Consider the following 14859-nt stretch of genomic DNA (forward strand, 5'->3'; position numbering starts at 1 on the left):
AGATATTTAACTATCTTAGATTAAAAAAGGGATCACGACCAGTAAGTTAAGACACAATCTTTTTTTTATTCCCGATATCGTTTAAACTTGAGTTTGAAAAGATTTGTGTATTTAGATTTATCGTGAAAATTGAAACCCAGTAAGTTAGGGTACGATCTTCTCGAATCTAAACATGAAATGCCATTTTTTTAAAAACAAATTTTGTTATATCGAGTAAAATAAAACACAAAGTCGTAGTAAAGAATGTGAAAACTAATTACATTGTTGATATGCATGGCAATAATAATACAGGCAATAATAACTAAAATAAAATAAAGAAAAGTATAGATCGATAGCATGCGAAATAATGAACCATAACACATAAATAAGATGCTAAATACGTTTAAATATCATATCTAAAAAAATATATAAAAAATGTACATGTGAGTTATATAAAAAAGATAAATATATATATATAAAAACCGTACAAAAAAATATAAATATGTATACATATATTCGTGAGAAAAAAGAAAAAGATATATAGATATACATATAAAAGGTATTTATATATATTAAATAAGTCTTTTAAAAAAAGAAATAATGATATTATACATGTGTGTATATTTAAACTATCGTATAATAATATGATAAATAATATAATATAATAATAGAAATAATAATAATAATAATAATAATAATAATAATTACTAAAAAAGGACTAAATCGAAATAAAAAATGAAAGTATAGGGCAAATTCTAAATAAAAGAACGAAAAGGACTAAAGTGCAACACGCGCCGAAAGAGGGGGACCAAAATTGTAAATAAACCAAAGTCCCAAAACGCTACGCTGCAATGGACCGAATTGAGAGAAAAATAAAACTTTGTGGCCAACTTAAAGAATAAAAGAAAATAGCAAAAAGGGCCAAATTGCAACGCGTTTCAAAGCCAGAGGGACTGCGCACGCAAATAATCCATTCGAAGAAAACACGCGGATCCTCCCCCAAGGTCGGGTCACCGCGCGGTCTCTGAACCCTAAGCTCAAATGGCGCCGTTTTATGGGGTTATTTAAACCCAAATTTTTTCTCCAAAATCATTTCAGCCGTTTTCCTAAAAAAAACAAAAAGGGGAACCCCTTTTCTCTCAAAAAAGGTCCGGCCATGTAGGGTTCCTTGGCCTCCGCCGCGCTACTCGCCGCACCGCCACCACCCTGACGGCCGATGAAGCGTCATAGAGGCGCCCGAAGCCTTCTCTCCGGTGAGTTTCCCTTTTTCCTTTTCTCTTTTTATTTTCGTTTAAGAAACAAGAAATAAAAAATAAAAACAACAAAAAAAAAGATTGAAATCGAATAAAAAAAAAAGAAATCACCTAACAGCTTGATTTTTTATTTCTTGCTGATATGGTTTTTTTGATACAACAATCGGAAAAAAGAAAAAAAAGAGAAAAAAAAAGCCCCCCAAAATACATTTTTCGTTGGCTTTTATAGCCAATCTTTGCTACTGTTTCTTGTCTTTTCTTCTTTGATTTTGCAGGTGCAAGTGGGCGGTGGAAGGTAGGTGATGGGACAATGGCGGTGGCACTAGGGAGGCGACCAGCAGGGCAGAAAAGACCCTAGGTGCGCCAATTTTAATTTTTTGTTTTTGATTTGGGTTTCTGGGCTAGGGTTAGATTTGGGCCTATTGGGCTTTTTGTTTTCTGATTTGGGCTGTGGTGTATTGGGCTAGGCTAGTTGGGTCTGGGTCTGTTTTAGGTTAGGTTTGGGTTATTTGGGTTTGGGCAAAATATTGGGCTATACAGGTAAATCTGCAATTCTTCCACTAAACTATTAGTAATTTTACAATTTAGTCACTCAATTTCAAAAAGTTACAAGCTGGATGTTGAATTATTAGTAAGTTTATATGTTTATACCTTGTTCACTCAATCTTTGCACCATTATTTCCTAACTTAACAATTCAAACAATACCAATAACTCAAGCCCTAAACCCTAATAAGTCCAGTGTTAACTGGAGTTGTCCATAGGTCGAGCCGAGGCCAGGTTCCAAAAACATTTACATGCCCAAACCCGTTTTCGGGTTGGCCTGACCCACCCAAAAAACTCATTTATTGCTAAAAAATAAAAAAATTAAATATATATTTAATTAATGTTTTATATATTTTATAATTAAATTAAAAAATATTTTTATTATTTGAATTGAATTCGGGTCAGATCGGGCTGAAGTACAAAATCATTATCCAAGTCCAGCCCAAGTCGAGCCGAGCCTATTGGGCAAGCGAGCTACCCAGCCCTTAGACAAGTCTACTGTCAACCCCATGCCCCATCTATAACCAAACTGACTTAGCAATCCTTCATTATTAACCCACCTACCAATTTTCCTTTGGCCAAAACCATAACTCAATAAAATTCACAATTAAAGTATTCATACACTCTTACCCCAAATTATTAACAAAATATCACCACAATCATAATCAAAACAAACAAAAATACCAAAAAAGCAAATAAAAAAGAAAAAAATGCCTCTTATTTCAGCAATCCTCAAACTTGACCTACATAAGCAAAAGGAAAGAATAAAATCAGAGAAAAAGAATATATATATATATATATATATATATATATATGGAGACTCAAACACACCAAATTCAATCAAAAGTTAATTGGAGAGCTCCAAACAATAGGGGCTCAATCCAAATGTCCTAAGAAGAGGAACATATTAAAGTTAGGCGACCATCCAACCAATGGAGAAAGATTGGAGAACACCTCTATTAGGTCTGAGTTTAAAGCAACGAAGTTTTAGGCCATTTCAAAGAAAATTAAACCATAAAATTAAAAGAGGGAAAAAACTTTGGTTTAGTGTGTGCTTCTTTGTGGAGGAGGAGGTCAGATGGTGACAAGATTACCGAAACACAACTGTGAAGGAGGTCCTTAAAACCCTAAACATTAAAATAGTTTAGTGACCAACTTGTAATTTTTTTTGAAATTGAGTGGTCAATGTGTAAACTTACTAATAGTTGAGTGACCTTGGGTGTTGTTTCCCTTATGATGATGAATAGTGAGTTAACGACCATTAAACATCATTAGAAAGTTAACAGCCCAGTTACTTAAATGATAACTTACAAATAGCTTAATAATCAATTTGTAACTTTTTAAAATTGAGTGACCAAAATGTAAATTTACTAAAATTTGAATGTTGATTTCAAATTCAAGTTCGGAAGTTTAATTATATTAATAAGAATTAGAGAAGAATATGTTTTTGAATAAAATTATTAATTAATATAGAAGAAAAAACTTAAAAAGAAATAGAAATATTATAATAAAAAAATAAAATAGTAAAAACTCATCCGATCTTACAAGTTATAGGTTGAGGGGTGTAGTAGATTATGAATAGTTTAGAGGATGATAATCTGTATGGTTAGTGAATTGTGTTGACAAATTCAACCACTTTTTTTGCTAAGAGAAAAATGGATCCCATTGATTTACATACATGAGAATTTTGTGTGTTTGATTTCTTTTGTTCTTACCCACAAAAACATCTGTAAAACAACAGCTACAAAAAGGCATTTCTCTCCTGAATGAACACCACATGTCAACTTGGGAACCTCAACACTCTTCCAAATGTCAAGAAAAAGAACCAGTCCTTGGACATAAATGTTTGTGCTGCATTTTAACTTTTAAAAAACAGAATAGGTAAATTTTCATTCATCAATATGATACAAATGCTTGCCAGTGCAAAGTTGAATTGAAAATTCTAGTTATTGTTGAATCACCACTGAGTTATCCACCTAAACACAATGTTGTTGACCCAGCATGCTACTACTAGTCATATACCAAAGCATATGTTTGTGAATTGTGAGTACCATGGTACATTTCCTTGAAAAATTCAACCATACACAGGAGAATTTTCTGAGCTAACTTATTTGGTCTTTAGCCTCAGCATCTTTAAGAAAGAAAACCAACAAGGCTTCGTCTAAATTCAGAGTCTCTTAGCTGAATTCATTTATCTCAACAGGACATTTCAAGTTGACATAGTCTAGGACTTTTCCTGTTATCAGGTTCTTTATTGTTAGGCATTCACTTGCGTCACAAGTCTTATATTCATGTATCATAAATGTATGGTCCTTGCTGAATTCCTAGCCAAAAACTTTATGATATAAATGCTTCGAACCCAAGTTGGCTGACAGGTATGAGCCCCCCAGCAAGTTGATCTTGTAATTGTTGAACAGCTTTGAATTTGGCCCAAAGACAATGACTTGCCATTTTGTCATCTAAAAATTAATGAGCAGCACAATGTGCAAACCCAAGCCAAATTGACATTGATCTAAATCTAGTTACAAGAATGGGATTACAATCGGTTTCTTTTCGATCGGAAACCTAGCCAGGACATACAGAATTGCTTTAATCCACCTGTTTATTTGATCAAACTGAAAAAGAAAATACAAAACCTGTATTTATCTACTTTATTATATCATAGAATCATCTCCTATTGGGATTATGCAATGATTTTTGGGATCCCTCAAACAAGTCTAACAAGTAATCCTGTAGCTCTTCAGCATTGTACCTAATGTGTTTCTCGCCGATGTGCTGCATTTGTCTTCCCACGAATGTTCGATAAGCTTGGATTACTTTCAGGGACGTTGAAATTCGTAAATCTTCCCGGAGCTGAACATCTGTGATGATCCATGCCGTCTGCGTTTTATAGACCTCGTCGAAAGCAACATAAAAACTCCGCAATCTCTCCCTGAGAACTGTCCTTGAGGTAGAACCAGAGCTGGAATTGCTGTCGTCCTTCAGTAAAGAGAGAATTGAACTCCAAGTAGCTCTCTCATAGCTCATCGCATGTTGTTGGAATTTCCAGTTGTGTTTTCGAATCCACTTATCTTCGAATATAAGCCTAAGTTCGGAATTCTTAACCTTTTGAGCCATGTAATATATATTGTTCATCAAAAAGAAGTGTTGCAAGGAAGCATCCCTATATAATTTTGATTTCTCGTCTAGGTTGGCTTCTAGAACAGAAGTGAGTGACTGGAGATGGAGTGCCATTGGAGAACAACTGTCAGAGAAATCTTTAGTTATGCTTTCCTCCCCTGTAGCTGGACTCGTATCGGGGGAGAGTGAGGTAGCAGCGGCTCCATCATGGTTCTTGAGGAGTAAATTTAGGGTCTCATTATAATCTGCAAGAAGCCGGATGTAATTCATAACGTATTTGGTCAAATGGTGAACTCCCCCTCCTGCAAAAGGGCTTATTGACGCATTTGTCGCAATGGCATTCTCAAATTCAAGAAACGTAACCCTTACAGTATCAGCCAATCTCTTCAAAACCTCTTGATACTCGATTCTTATAGAAGAACCAACCTCATCCGAAAACAATGCATTAATGTCCAGAAGAAGATCTGCAAGCACCTCATACATGTCTAGAATTCGAACTAGCCTTTCTGGTTGATGAGAGCCAATTGAGATGGCCTCGGCAAAGTTCAGAAGCTGTAGCATTGGAGCCTTTGCTGCCTCAACAAAACATACCAAATTGGATGATCCAAGCTCTGCAAAAGTCTGGTCACAGAGCCACTTCTCGCTCACAAGATAGGGCCGAACAAAGACCTTCATAGCTCTAACCCATCTCTTGATTTTGGAATTCAAGGTTCCCCACTCCATCTTGAGCACGTCTTCGATGCTCAATTTCTCGATTTCAAGGTTGAAGAGACACTCCTCCAACGCATCCTTTCGAACAAGGATATATGCCTGGCGACATTCGTGGTCATAATTCGAACTGAACATCAAATTGGCAATGCATTTGAGATCAGAAATCACATCTGGATGAACCAAATCAACGATAAACTCCTCTGAGTTCCTACTGATGCTATCTCTGAGGGTAGACTCCTCAACAGACTCATCACCAAAAGAAACTATCGAGCCCTCTTCAACAGCATCATCCTCACTCGAACGGAACGAAATGGGCTCTGGCTCAAAGGGTTGCCTATGGTGAACAAGTACATGTTTGAACTCATCCTCAAGCCTCTGCATTGCCATCTGAAGAACATCATGAGCCCTGCATAACAAATCTTTCTCTTCTTGGCTACTCAAGCACTGATTCTCCAATCTCTCCGTCAACTTCCGAGCTCCGTCAACAGCATTCAGATATTCGGCAACTTCATCCAGACCCGAATCCCATATCATAGAATCATCTGATTCCCAACTCATAATCTTCTCCTCAACAACACTCAACTGCTCTTCAATCCCACTTTTCTTACCCTCAACCATGTTATCCTCAATTGTAGCCATTGTAGATAACTGGCTACCAAGATCTGCCAATATTTTCTTGACATCTTTTGTAAAGTTCTTATTAGAACCCAACGCTTTCACTATATGCTCCGCCGCAGCAATTAAATTTTCCTCTCCTTCTAATGATGTAGCCGTAGATTCATAATCCCCCATTGCCATAATCAAAACCACAACAAACTCAAACAAAGCTCACATAAACTGCTTAAAGCCCCACAATCTGATTGAAAATCCAACAGTAACACCGGCCTGGATCACAATTTCAAGCTATTGAATCAACAAATTGATAAAAATGGAAGCTTTTAAAAGAACCCAACAGATGAAAGGACATAATAATCAGAAAGAAGAACAAAAATACATCAAATCAAGCTAAAATCTAAAGAACCCAAATTTTTTTTTAAAGATTCAAATCATTTGCAAACTAAACTTATATCAATCAACCAACTTCAAAACAAAAAGCACCTGCGGATATTTAATGAAATTAATACAAAAAGGAAAGCTCCTTTTGTAGCACAAGAAAGCAAAAAAAGATGAAAGAAATGTTTTTGAGTGTACGGAAAGTACAAAGGAAGAACATCAAAAGCAGAGAACTGACCTTAAAATTGGGAGCTTCGTGGTAGATTCGGTTTAGAAAGTTGAAGCTTTTTAGTTCCAAGTTTGTAAGCTAAACAAATCTCTCTTCCCTCTGAGAAATTTCAACTTTTTCAAGTCTTTGCCAAGTTCGTGGCTTTGACTAGTTTTGTCTTGGCAGAAGAAATGGAAGAAAAAACAGAAAAACAATTATCTAATGTCAATGTGCGTATATTAAAATTTCTATAATAGCATCTACAACCCACCTTGAGGTATTTTTTTACAACAAACTCATACCATTATATGGTTTGCATGACTTTACCTAAAAAAATAGCTAAAATGTCTTTTTCTAATTGCAAGTATTTTGGCTTTAATTTGTCCACATCTTTTCTTTTTCTTTTTACGTTTCTAATGCTTTCTTTTAAACCTTCAAGAAATCATAATTATTATTGGGTTCTATTGCTTAGAGCTGAATACTGAGTTTGAAATTTTGCTCAAGTCAATATGAGCACGTAAGGATCCGTCAAGTTGATATGAACTCGTAAGGATCCGAGTGATCTTATAATGATTCAAATTCGAAAAATTTAAGCTTAATAAAATTCGAGATTAGTTAAATTTAAGTCCAACAAAGCTTGAGCCCATAATGATTTGAGTGCAATACAAAATCCGAATAAACTCAAATTTATAATTGAAAACCGGGATAAACATTAATAATTAATAGTAAAATATCTATTATTATATAATATTTTAATGTTTAAAGCATATATATATATAAACCAAATTGAAAAAAAAAATCAAGGAATGAAATATGGTTGAGGGCAAATCAGCAATTAACCCTTTTAGAATAGACTTCCTACGTGCATTTGAAGTATATGGATTTTTTAAGGAATAATATCTGGTATTTTAGATTAAAATACTTGTAACCAAGGATGCAATAATAAGCACAAAAACAAAAGGTCAGACTTCAAATCTATCCATTACATTAGGTTATGTGAATGATATTGTTTAGATTTTTGTAATTTGACCTAAGATAGTTTTGTCCAAATCCATTTGGGTTGACTCCTTCCTTTTCCTTCAAATCATCAAATTTTAAACTCTTTGTATTTATATATGTCTTGTCCCTTCTAGTTTATCTACGAGTTTACAAAAACAATTATGGGTATAGTAGAATTACTAGATAACAAACTAAAATCAACTTGAAAATTAGAATATACTGAAAAGTGCATACATTCTAATTTATTTGTGATGTTTCTCCTCTTAAGTTTTTAATTATATTTAGTATGAATTTAGGGAAACACTTGGAGAAAAGTGGACTCAAAAGCTTATTTTTAGCAAGTTTTGTAGTTTAGACTTTCAACATGCAAAACTTCGTTTTGGACCCATAAAATATAGTTTCTAAGGGAATTGAAAGCTCTAACCAAAGTTAGTAGGAAGGTGTCTCAAAATGGTTTGAAAGTTTGACGTGAAAGTCTATCAAGAAATCTACAAAATTTTTGCTTTGTTTGATTAATGATATTTCTCTCTATAAATAGACATTATTAAGTTAGTAGTCATATTATACCTAGACATAACCGCTCTTAGTATTTTTTTGCTTTTGTATTTTCTTTACCTTTTGGATTGTTAAACTCTTTTTCTAGTCAAAGGAACTTCAAAGTTTGATTCTAAAAGTTGGAGAGGTCAAATTGCACTTTATCTTTTCTTTGTTCTTTAATCTTTACTTATATTTTGTTTTAATTACAAATATTCAATTTTATTGAATATTGGTACCGTATTTGATTGCTTAGAATATTTGTCTTGTCAATTAAAATAGTTAAATTCGTAATTGTTTAATTGATTGTAATGTTTGTGACGAATATCACGATTGGATATAAGCTACGTATGCAATCATGTTATATGGGCATGTGATCTAATATAAATAAACCTCACTTTTGTGTGTTTGTTGATTAGAATTAGATCTATCTCGTCCTTAATACTATCGGTAAGCTAAATCTTAAGTGTGAAATTATCGGGTTATTTATTGATAAGGAGAATAATTTCAACGAGCTTCTCTTGGTTATCGACAAGGTAATGAGAGATTGGTTGCTAGGTGTGACATCGATAACTATAACTAATTTATTAAAGAACATTGAAATTATCTCTGCATCGATGATCAAAACTAAGATTTTATCTTTAATTAGAACTTCATCATATTAGTTTTTCTTAAATTCAAATTGCGATATTTTTTTTGATAGTTTTAATTATAATTTTAGTTTTTAATTTCAAAACCCCTTTTTGTTTTTTATTTTACTTGTTTTATTAAAGAAATAAGATTATCACCCGTCTTTATGGATGTGACATTTCTTAACAACCATACAAATCTTGAAGTTGTTGTCAAGGACTGGTATCAATAATTTTATTTCCTTTTAACATCCTTAACCCTTGGTTATGGTTTCATATTCACAACAGTTTAGCTTCAAATAGGACACCACGAGAAGAATAAATGAGGTAAATGTTTCTTCTCTTGATAATCGAATTTCTAAACTAACTTTTCTTATTTGACAATTGACTATAGGAATTCTCAATAAGTGAAGGCTTGTGGGATTTATGTGATTTACAGTTACTACATTGATACGTGTCCCACATTCCAAGAAAATTCCTATGAGTGTGACAATGCAATTTGAGGATTTTCTGGTTGGCCACAATGACAATATGATCCTTATGTCAATTTTTACAATCATAGGTTGATAGATTATTTGGATTTTGGCTACAAATGCCATCTACTCCCCCTCAATCATCTTCTTCTAATTCAAGTATGCTTGTTGAAAAAACTGTTAAATCACTTATTACTAACACAAAAAAATTTGAATAGGAGACAAGGGCGAGCATTCAACAATTTCAACAAGAGATGAGAGCGAGCACTCAGAACCTAGAGAGGCAGGTTAGTCAAATAGTAACTACAGTGAGTAGATTGGATTCTCAAGAAAAAAGAAGTTGAAAAAGAGATGGTTGCTCCCAAAGAATAAAATGGTTAGCCTAACACCAAAGAACCAAAGTCATTTATGAGAAAACTTCTTTTCCCAAAAAGATTTGCCAAACCCAAGGAAGAAGAGGAGGAAATTCTTGAGGTTTTCTGTAAATTTAAAAATAAAATAGAATATTAAGTCATGAAGGAAGTGGTTGAGGATGACATAATAGTGCAAAACGATAGCTATTTTTTTGAGCCTATACAAATTGATTTTATCTTTGCTCTAAATATTTTTGAGCCTCGCAAAAAAAAAATTGAGAGTGCTAAAAGTTCTTCCACAAATTTTTAGTTTTTTATGTTCAATTTATCTTTAACCATCTTGCACTTTCAACAGGTTATGTCAAACAATCACCATCCTTCAACTCAATTATACACTTTTGTTGTATTAGAATTATAATTGGGTGTAAGAATGGTTGTGTAACACCTATTTTCTTGACATGATCGTCGGGTTCGGGTACCGGATGCTACACTGAAATGAAAGACTTAACAAATTTCCAATTTCCAATTTAATTACATAATCAACGACTCAAATTTCATAATTAAATTTTCTAATATAACGTGTACATAACTAATGATAAACCCCTTTTAACTTAACTCAAGTCTTTATGAGAACTTGGTGAAGTCACGTCAAGACTGAGTGGATCAAAATCTGCCACGTCTAAGGAGCTTACCTGATACTTTTTCAGCCTTTGACTCTTCCGGTTCACGTTTGGTTAGTTCCTAACCAATTTTCCTCACAGATTAATTGGTACAAGACCATATTGGTCACTGGAGGTATTGTGCCTTCTGGCGTGGCCTCATACCTCATAACCATCATTTTTCGCAACCATCAATTTCGTTTCACTTACCATTCTAACTTGACTAGGAATCATTGTCTACTTATTTCCATATCAGAGCTCGTCCATTTTATACGCCAAATATGCATTTGGGCGACTACTACCATTTAGTCAAATATACCTCATTATGGCTCATTAAATGTTCCTATTACAGAGGGCCGTATAAATAGAACATTCTTGGTTTGCCTATTCTATATGCTAAAATGGGCCTTTTTGGGCGAACACTTCTTCACCTGTCGTTTTTCTATATAACTATACGTCAAATTCAGATACTTATACACTCTTATCATTATTCTTCGAATCTTCATACTTAACTTAGCCATAAGTTTCGCTCCTCCATAATACACTAGACTAATGCGTTAAAACAAGCTCGGAAAGAAACTTATGCTTAATCCAATCCTAACGTTGGACAACTTAAAACCGTCCTTTTAAGTTTTATTCTTTTGGACTATATTTCAAACTTTTAGGACTTTTCCCAAGGGCGTACTTGTGAACTTCTATTTCTTAAATGAATCCATCACTTTACTTATTTAGAACTCATTCCAAAATTTTTATTTTTAAAATAATACCCAAATACTAGGGCTTCACCGAGTGAGATGTTAAAACTCTCCCCCACTTAGAAAAGTTCGTCCTCAAAATTTCTCATCTTTCTTAAAGTTCTATTGCCTTAGCAAGATGGTTGTTTACAACCACCACTCATCAGAAACAATTTAACCTTTTTATTAGGTTTCCAAGGCCTCTCCTTTATTGGTATATCCCTCGAAAATCTCTTTGAAAATCGCCAGTTATTTGCTTTTGAGGACAAAAATAAAATTTGGTTGCCAAACACTTTAATGCAAATCTCACACGATTTCCCTAGACAACTATCAAACTCGTGTTGGAGAATTGGAACAGTTTCCTAAACTTAACTTATCATTCATGACTACTCACATTCAATCTGTTGTTTCAACACTTATTTCTTACATCAGCTATCATTATCTTATATGAGGAAGTTGAATGGTCTTCGCTAAACTAGCTTCCACGCAAGGCTGATCCTTTTCTATAAAAAGAGACATGCTAAACACTTCTGCTAATATCCTTACTTACTTAGCCAAAACTCTCACTTTCATCCTTTGAATCCTCTTGCCCTTTTTCATTCTTCATTTCAGATTTCCTTTTCTTTTTCCTTTTTCCCTTATTCTACTTCATTGTCACTTTTGCTAAATGACTTAATCCTAGACATTTTAATCATACAGGAATCCTTCAGAGCTTGAAAATACCTTCATCAAGAGTGAGGTTCTATCAATCAGGAATAACACTTACTCAAAACAAAATGAACCCACATTTGAGGGTGAAGACATACAAAAATCAAATGATGCTTATGAGGTCAGACAACGAATCAGATGCCATTGGTGTGACAACACTCATCGCTCACCAGCCAACTCTGCAACCTTTGTATACCAGGCCTTTAGCAACTCAGATGCTCCTCCACATCATCAAAGGTCGAGTTCCCAACTCAGACTGCAAAAAATTAGCTTGCGAAAAATACTTGCATTTTAAAAATTTTGCCATAAGAGACCCTAGATTACACAGAAGGCGCCAACCTTGTTTGACAAGTAGCGTAACATTAAACTTAGCAAAATTACGGAAACCCAAACCCCCCACTTCCTTAAGATTGCATAAAACCTCCCAAGAACACCAATGAATATCCCGTTTTGTATGAGATATCTACCACCAATATCTAGTAATAATCGACTCTAAGTCCTTACAAAAGGGCACTGGAAATAAAAAAAAAGGACATAGGGTAAGTAATGATCGCATGTAAAATACCTTTAATGAAAACCTCTTTCTCCCCTTACGACAGACATCATGTACACCATCCATCAATTCGTCCCTAAATTTTCTCCTTGATGTGCTAAAACACCCTTCTCTTGTGTCTCCCAACCACAACAGGCATCCCAAGATACTTTTCTAAATCAGTCGACATGCGTACACTTAAAGCCGAGATGATGCTCCTTTGAGTCACCTCATCCACATTAAGACTGAAATAGATAAAGAATTTGTTAAAATTAATCATTTGACCCAAGCACACCTCATACTCCCGAAGAATCCCTCTGAGTTTTTCGCATCTATAATTTTAACCTCACTAAAGACCAAACTATCATCTGCAAAAAGTATGTGGGAAACCACCGGTCCAGCTTTAGATGTTTTTATTCCTATCACCAAACTGTTTTTAGTTGCTATACGCAGTAAGGAAGAGAGACCTTTGCTACAAAAGAGGAACAGAAGATGGCTTAATGGTTCACCTTGTCAGAGCCTTCTATTCAACACCACATGCCCACAAGCTTACCCATTAACCGCTACAGAATAAGTAACTGACCGTGCACATCTCATTATGAGATCTACTAAGCAAAAGTAAAGCCCAATTTCGTCATGATTGCCTTCACAAAATTCCACTCGACCCAATCATAGGCTTTGCGCATATCAAGTTTCAAAATAAACGAACCCTTATGACACCCTCGTTGTCATTGAAAAGAATGAAGCATTTCAAAAGCCACAATCACATTATCTGTTATCAGTCGACCAATCAAAAAGACATCCTGCACTTCGTCAATACAATAAGGCATAATGATTTGTAGTTTGTTCACAATCGCCTTCGAAATAATCTTGTACAACACATTACATAGACTGATGGAATGAAAATAAGTTATATTAAAGGGACCGTCCCTCTTCGAGATTAAGACAATATTAGTGTGATTTAAAGTAGACAGAGACCTTGCTCCATTCAAGAAATCCAAACAGAATTGACAGACATCCAAACCAATGATATACCAATACATTTGAAAAAAGAAAGTCGACATGCCATCCCCTCTAGGTGCTTTGATCGGACTCATATCGTTGAGGGTGTTAACAATCTCCTCCTTAGTAAAAGGCTTACATAAAAATGCACTCATACCCTTAATCACAGTTGGATGAATATCTTACATAATATGGTCTAGATTTGTTCCTCCACAAGTAAAAAACAACTCAAAAAAATACTGAAACGCAACTGTACAAATTTCCTCATCACCTTTCACAAACGCACCCTCCCAAGTTTCTATCCTGAAAAGCCTTTTCAATCTACTTCGGTGTGTGGCAAAATAATGGAAAAAAGTGGTAGTGCGATCGCTATTATGAAGCCAATTGAATCGCGTTCGCTGTTCCTAGTACTGTTCACCCTTATCAATCTCCAGATTTAGTTTCATCTTAGAAATAATCAACTCTTTAATCGTCTCATTAGTCAAATTGTCCATGCTTAGTTCTTCGATTCTTCAGTGGATATGAACTAACCTTCCATTCTCAATAACATGTCAAAGACGTGCCCATCTCATCAAGCCCTGACTCACCAAAGACAGACGCGTCAAAACATCATCATCTACCTCCATCCAAAGCCATTACACTTCCTCCTCACAAAAGGCATCCTTCGCCCAAGTGGCTTCAAATCGAAAACAAAGAAGATGCAACCCAAATAGATTCCTATTATATTCTGAATCAAGAAGTAACAGACAATAATCTGAAATTGTGTGAACCTGATGCAAGATCTTTGTGTTCAGGAATAGTTTACGCCACTCCGTATTAGCCACACCACGATCCAACCTTTCTTGAATATTAGTGTGCTTAGACCGACCACACTCCCAAGTGTACCACATTCTTTCGAAACCCAAATCCAAAATATCACAATATTGAATAACAACACGAAAGCCTCCATACAATGTTCATCCCTCAACCAACCTCCTTGTTTCTCATGGGAAAAAGATAATCTTATTAAAATCGCCCATCACAAGCTAAGGAGTATGATCCCTATCCGATAGACCTCGCAACAACTGTGAAAACAAAAAAAAAATAGTTAATTTCTTCAGATGACCATTGAAACCAGTGAATCACTAGAAGTGACCATCAGTAGTGTTGACACCATTTTTTGTATAAAAATGGGGTCGACTTGGGTTTTGAAAATTGAAAGCAAAAACGAAAGTCGCCACCAATCTTTTTTGATGAGGTGTGATCGGGTCACCTCGTAACAGGGGTTGTTTTTAATAAGCAATTTAATTTTATTAAAACAATGAGTTTGGTCCACGAAATTCAGAAAAATAGGTTCGGGAGTCGGTTACGTACGAGGAAGGATTAGCACCCTCGTTACGCCCAAAATTGGTACCTAGTTGATTAGTTAATGTCTTAATGTTGAAAATT

At 34.8% G+C, this 14859-nt stretch overlaps 1 protein-coding gene across 1 annotated transcript; it reads right to left on the bottom strand.

Annotated features, from left to right (window-relative positions):
• Nucleotides 1-4236: 4236 nt before the first annotated feature.
• On the bottom strand, nt 4237-7082 carry LOC105780439 (exocyst complex component EXO70E2). Its single transcript, XM_012604774.2, has 2 exons — nt 6839-7082; nt 4237-6492 (listed from the first exon to the last, which is right to left on the bottom strand). Exon 2 carries the CDS (start codon nt 6403-6405, stop codon nt 4444-4446), a length of 1962 nt encoding a protein of 653 aa, XP_012460228.1. The 5' UTR covers nt 6406-6492; nt 6839-7082; the 3' UTR covers nt 4237-4443.
• Nucleotides 7083-14859: the final 7777 nt, after the last annotated feature.

Source organism: Gossypium raimondii, chromosome 4 (assembly GCF_025698545.1).
Source record: "Gossypium raimondii isolate GPD5lz chromosome 4, ASM2569854v1, whole genome shotgun sequence".
NCBI lineage: Eukaryota > Viridiplantae > Streptophyta > Magnoliopsida > Malvales > Malvaceae > Gossypium > Gossypium raimondii.